The 6,000-nt window shown below is 47.9% G+C and overlaps 1 protein-coding gene across 1 annotated transcript in view; it reads right to left on the minus strand.

Moving 5' to 3' along the window:
* The window catches only part of MMS22L (MMS22 like, DNA repair protein), a 98,669-nt gene extending 96,267 nt beyond the window's left edge, over positions 1-2,402 (minus strand). Inside the window, exons 1-2 of the mRNA XM_049817626.1 lie at positions 2,339-2,402; positions 561-748 (exon numbers count right to left, since the gene is read on the minus strand). Of these exons, the coding sequence (XP_049673583.1) occupies positions 561-739 (179 nt within the window). The 5' untranslated portion in view covers positions 740-748; positions 2,339-2,402. The remainder of the gene's footprint in view (positions 1-560; positions 749-2,338) is intronic.
* Between the last annotated feature and the right edge of the window lie 3,598 nt (positions 2,403-6,000).

Below are 6,000 nucleotides of genomic sequence, written 5' to 3' on the forward strand. Positions count from 1 at the left end.
CAAAGTAACATTTAGAACCTCATGGAAAATACGTACTTGTTATGCATGCAACTCCTGAACCTTAAATCCAGAATGCATGCAAAGGTAGAGCTTTGAGAAAGATGGTCTTAAAGCTACAAAGCACAGTCCCAGCGATCTGGGGAAGCTGGGCAGAGCAGGTTTGTTTCTATCACATGGAAAAGAGAGAAGGGGCCAGCACTGAAGAGAGCATATGACTGGAAAAAGCAGTGCTGCAGCCTCCTCAGAAATTTAAGGGGTCTCAGATGCTGTTGCCCAACAGGCCAGTTTTGAAGTGTCCTAACAGGCTTGTAACAGCTCCTTTACAATATCTTAAAATAAGTTCACAAAGCTAGGAATTGGACCTAAAACACTGTTCAAAGCAGTGTATCAACACAATTGCCCTGCCCCCTTTGGTATACCACCAACTTGATCTCAGGATTATAAGAGCTGAAGAACAAACTGATTTGGAAACTCTGTCAGCATTTAGGGGCACCAAACACCAGTGGAAAGAGCATCTTAGAAGGGTATTACAGTTGTAACTCAAAAAAACCCCTCCATACCTCTTAAGAGACCCACTTGCTAAATAAGATTCTGCAGAGAAGCTTCTCCCTCCATTTTGGTTGTCAAAAGCACAAGAAAAACAAGGCGGCTTTGAGTTCTCATTCTCCACTTCCATTGCCATCTCCAAGCTTTCAGTGAGAAACGGAGGCGTGGAAGAAGCCACAAAGTCATCATCCATTGTTTCCACCTGATCCAGAAAATAAATAGATAAATTAAAAAACACTCACAGTGTTTCTTCTAATAACTTTCTCATGTTACAACTCCCCATAATCCTTCAGCTGAGGTGAGGACACAGATCTGACTAACTGTAACATCAGACTAACAAATAGATATCAACCAAGAAAGGCCATCATGGTCTCATGCCCTGCCACAGGATTCTGCCGCTTTGCGCAATTTCATCTTCCTCCATCACAACCTGTTCAAGGAGTCACATCAGTGACTACAAAACCCAGAATAGGTTCATTTTCTTCTGGTTTAGTTCTCTAAATTGACTACTCATGAGGTTAGACTAGCACTAGGGTAAAATAAGAAGCAGGAATGCATTACAAGACATGGGTGAGCTACTTTCAGCAACACTTCATTTTGTGACCAGAGTAGCTATGCTATGAAAATACAGGCTTCCAGTTTTCTATGACTTTAAGGCAACATTACAGCTCAAGTGCATTCTAAGAAGCAGCAAATACACCCCACATGATAATTAAGGAACCCTGAAGTGCTGAAGTTTTAAAGCTCAGAAAATGACCGTATGGCTGATTCTGACATAGCTAAAGTTGGAAGTTTCTATTTAAGAAGAGTGACTTCCCAAGAATCTGAAAAAAAGAGAAACAAAAGCAAAGGAGAAGGAAGATCACATCCAAGAAGGTTCACTGTATGCTTAACATCAGTGAATTGATATTTTATACAACATACGCAAAGAGCAGAACTAAGCAACAGTTGCCACGGAGTCCTACAATGATATTTATTCAAACAATATAATTAAAACTCTAAATTAAGTTTTCAATTTCATTTCTGGCAGGTTTTGGTACTGCTCTTGCAGGAACCAGTTTACGTCGCGGCTAGAGGTTGGTAATACAGAGGCTTGACTGAAAAATGAGCTCAAGGAAAAAAAGAAAACAGTTCCCGTCCCGCCTTTCCCCCATTCATTCACATTCCAGCGGTGCAGCCGGCTGTGCAGCAGAAGCAGTGCAACTCTCAAGTTTAAGAATGACTTCAGTGCTCCAGTTTACAGCAGGACCCCACGTACAGGTGTGTTAGCGCGGCTGGCAAGGCAGAAATAAGCAGCTAAAGGGAACGGCCTAAACGGAAGAAGACTTTCTACGGAAAGTCTGTTCAACTGAGAGTATCAAAATCGCGCCACACGGTAAAAAGCACCGGGAAAAAAGGTACAACAAGGGCAGCTCTCCACGGCCGCAATTCACATCGGTTCTGTCCTTGTCGACCACAGCCCCGATCCAGCGGAACCCGTTACTGACTTCAGGCACCGCAACCTTCCCGGCCAGCCACGCTGGGGAACCTCCCAGGCGCTTGCCATCCGCGGGCAGGAGCTGCGAACTGGCGACAGAGCCGCCGGCCGGGCAGCACACCCGCCGGGGACCTGCCGCGAACGCGGCCCCCACCCGTACCGCCTGCGGCCCAGCGCCGCTCTCTCCTCTCCACGGAGGCGCTTCCCCCGCCGGGCCGGGCCGGGCCGGGCCGGGGGGATGCGTGAGGCCCGCCATCCCGAGGCAGGCCAGGCCGGGCCGGGCCGTGAGAGCGGGTAGGAAGGGCGACGCGGTACCTGCGCGCTGCCGGAGGCGCCGCTCCCCTTCCGCGCCCGGACACTTTTCCGTTCGTCCCGCGCGCCGCCGTCACCACAGCACTGCGCAAGCGCGGCGGCGCCGATTGGCCGCCGTCCGCTCCTCCTCCCTCCCTCTCTCCCTCCGCCGCCTTCCGGATCTCCTCCGCCCTGGCAGCGAGGGCTGCCCGCCCGCTCCCTTCCGCGCTCCCTGCCACCCGCCCCGCCCCGCGCTCGCCCCTCCCTTCCTCCCCCAGCCCGCCTCAGGGCGAAGCGCCGCGCGCGCCCCCAACCGCCGCCCGTGAGGCGGCTCCCCGCGGCCCTGGGTCTCGCCGCTGCGGGAGGCGGCTGGGGGCCCCGTCCTGCCAGCGAGTGGTCCCGGCCCCCGCTGGGCCTCTGCCCGCCGCCTGTAGGGCCCCTCTAGGCAGGCGCGGTCCCCGGCCCGGCCCGCCCGCAGGCCCCGCCGCGCTCCCCTTGGCGCGAGCTGCCCGCCCCTCGGCTGCTGTCCCTTGCTCCCCGACCCCCTTCATCCGCGCTGCGGCCGCGTTTCCCAGCCGCTGTTAGTTCCCAACGGGCTTCTTACTCGCCCGCTGCTTGAGATTTCGGTGGGGCTTCCTGGCAGCCGCTTGCCCTGCCCGCCCCCCTCCACCCCCCCCCCCCCGCTAGCCCACAGCACTCCCGCAGCTCCTCTCAGAGCCCCCAAGGCCCCTGCTTCCACTGCTTTGCCAGGAGTCCCTTGCCTCGCCAACCACCACAAGTGGTTTCTGGCCACCAGCATCTTGCCACTGCTAGTAAGTGCTCCAGATCAGACTGCTGCTTCCTAATCTCGTCCTTAAGCTGTCTGCTACCTTTCTTTGGTTTCCTTCCTGTCTAGCCTGTGTGTGAACCTAATTTTCTTTCTCCTTGGTCTCCTCGGCTCACTCATCCCCATGCTCCCTCACAGCCGTGGCCAAGAGGTCCTGGTCTTTTCTGATGTGTAACAGACCCTGACCCAACCCTCCCATGTCTGTCAGGTACGGCTCCCATCTCGAGACACAATTCTCATCAAGCATGGGAAGCGGTGTTTAGTACATTTGAAATTCAAGCTGGGTATCGCTCTTTTCATTTACTGAAGTGCCTTCATGGGGTATGACAGTCACCACAGAATAGGGGCCTGGGCGAAAGTCCTAAAACCTGTGCCTGGCATGACTGAGCTTAAAATGCATGCTGTGCACCTAGCAGCTTCTGGGTCTTTTTAAAAATTATTGTACTATTTTGGATTGCCTTGGTTCAATTTCATTTCAAAATGAATGCTCTTCCAGTTTTGCCTGGTTTTTGGATGTAAATTAGCAGCAGTGCATGAAACTTTTGTTTCTAACAAGAAAGTTGCTATAAAAAGTTTTGCTGTTGCCGCTACAGCTTGCTGTGAAAACTCTCCTGTGATTAAAAATGCTTCGTTTGCTCCTGTGTCTGTAAGAATCCCTCATTTCCTTCTTTAAATTCCTGTCTAATTAAAAAAACAGTACATCATGGTTAAATAAAACTGTACCCAGGATAACCCTGATTTCCATATGCAGATTTATCTGCACTGACAGCCCCCTCTCTCTCTCTCTCCGTCTTTCTGTTTCCTCTCTCCCTCCCTCTCTCTCCCTCTTTCTCTTCCCCTCTCTTTCTCTTCCTCTCTATCTTTTTGTCTCTCTTTATGTCTATTGCATTATGCCTGAATAATTTTCAGCCTTTTTTTTTCCTCCCTCTTGCACGCACATGCTAAAATAACAAGACAAAGCTGCAAGGTGGTTGCTGCAGTCCCTGTCTCTAGGACAAAACCAAGAAAGCTCGTGATTGCAATGCCACCTTTCCTTTTTTTTCCTTTTTTTTTTTTTTTTTTTCCTCCCCCCCCCCCCCCCCATGCTCGGTGATTAAACTTCCCCAGGATGGGGAAGAAAACGGAGCTGGAAATGAAATAGGGTTGAGGAAAAATCCCATTGCAGCAGCTGCAGCCAGTGGTGTCTGCTGCCAGATGTGCTAAGGTTCCTGGGATCCTTGACACTAAAAGGCAGTATTAAAATATTTGGAGACAAAAGCTGCATCTTCAGTGATCATTTTCTTTATTTAACATGGCAGCAGGCGCCGTGTGGGGGAAAATCAACACGCTGGATGTTGAATTGGACTTTTCTCCTTTCTAGGATGAAAAGGATGTTATCTATCCCGTGCCAAGAGGGAACTGAGGTAAGAGAGCTGATCCAGCTCCTGCTTTTTCATAGTATATTTCCTAAGCATCTTTCCTGAAACAACCTATGTATATATTTATATATTTATATGTTTGTGTATTTGTGTATTCGGTTTCAAGTCAGTAAGTGGTAATGGGTTTTCTTCTGTCTTTACATCAAGCTGGAGAAAGTTAATTCACAATATATATTCAGAGCTTGTTCGGAAGGGTCGTTTTGTGGTTTTTTTTTTTTTCGAATACGTTTTTGTTTCCAGAGAAGACTTCAGCAGTGACATCATGGTCGACTGCTGATATTAAAACCGATTTTCAAAGTCTTTAAAAAAGAAAAAAAAAAAGCCAGTAACTTTGCGATAAGAAATTGTGCTGGAGATTCATATGCTCTATTTTTCAGTTGCACTCTAAATATTGGAAGTCTTATTAAAGCGATAGTGAGATTTTTTTTATTATTATTTCTAGCACAGAAGCGATGAATGCTGCATAATTAAGTACAGTATTTAATTTGGCTGTTGTGAAGCAAAAGAATAAGGTAATAATTTTTATTGTACTAATCAGACTCAAGATGTTCTCTGTGTTAATTGGGTTAAAAAAATTGCAGTACTTATTAGAAATTCTAATTTCACAATGCAGCACTGACAATAAGCTCAGCCAGTGAATTATTCACATCTTTAATTTGCTCTCTTAATGACAGTGTTCTGTAATCAGAGTGCAGAGACTGCTTCCTATGCATTATGTATGATGTTCAGGACTTAAATGCAGGACATTATGAAGCCTCTCAGTGGCTCAGTAATTAGTTTTCCACAAGACAGGGCTTAGATATTCACAGATAAAAGTCTACAGTTGAGATAATGTTAAGGTGGTGACTCATGGTAACAAAAGCAGGGAAGTTCAAATTTAATGCTGAAACTGCTCTCCATTCTCCCTCATTGTGCGTAGGTGCAGGGGGAGGGGAAGAAAGTCTTCAAAACTAGCCCGCCATGGTGAGTATGCTGCGGACAGCCCAAGGGGGCAAACGGGGGGGGGGGGGGGGGGGGGGGCGGGGACGACGGACTCCTTTCACTTTGGAACCGTGTTTTTGGCAACTTTACTGATCGGAGGGTGGAGATGGAATTGTGTTTTGTGCCTCTTTTTAAAGTTTGTGAAAAGGACAATAATGTACGCTCCATCAGAGAGCAGTCATCTGTAGGAGAGATTAAGTGTATTTTAAAGGATTTTGTGTAACACTGTCAAATTTGAATGGGAGCTACTTTGTTATGTGTAGAAACTTTGAGAACACCTGATGCTTGCTATATTGCTGGTTTACCTATTTCAGTTCTCATGGTCTTAACTGTACACACATTTTAGAAACATGTTATTTTTCTAGCAGTTTAGTTGTCACCATCCAAAAGGTGAATCATAATGCAGGTTTGTTCTTTTTTCCTTGGATCATCATTTAACTGGTGTTGCGTCAAGTGATTTA

This window comes from Accipiter gentilis, chromosome 15 (genome assembly GCF_929443795.1).
Source record: "Accipiter gentilis chromosome 15, bAccGen1.1, whole genome shotgun sequence".
Taxonomy (NCBI): Eukaryota; Metazoa; Chordata; class Aves; order Accipitriformes; family Accipitridae; genus Astur; species Astur gentilis.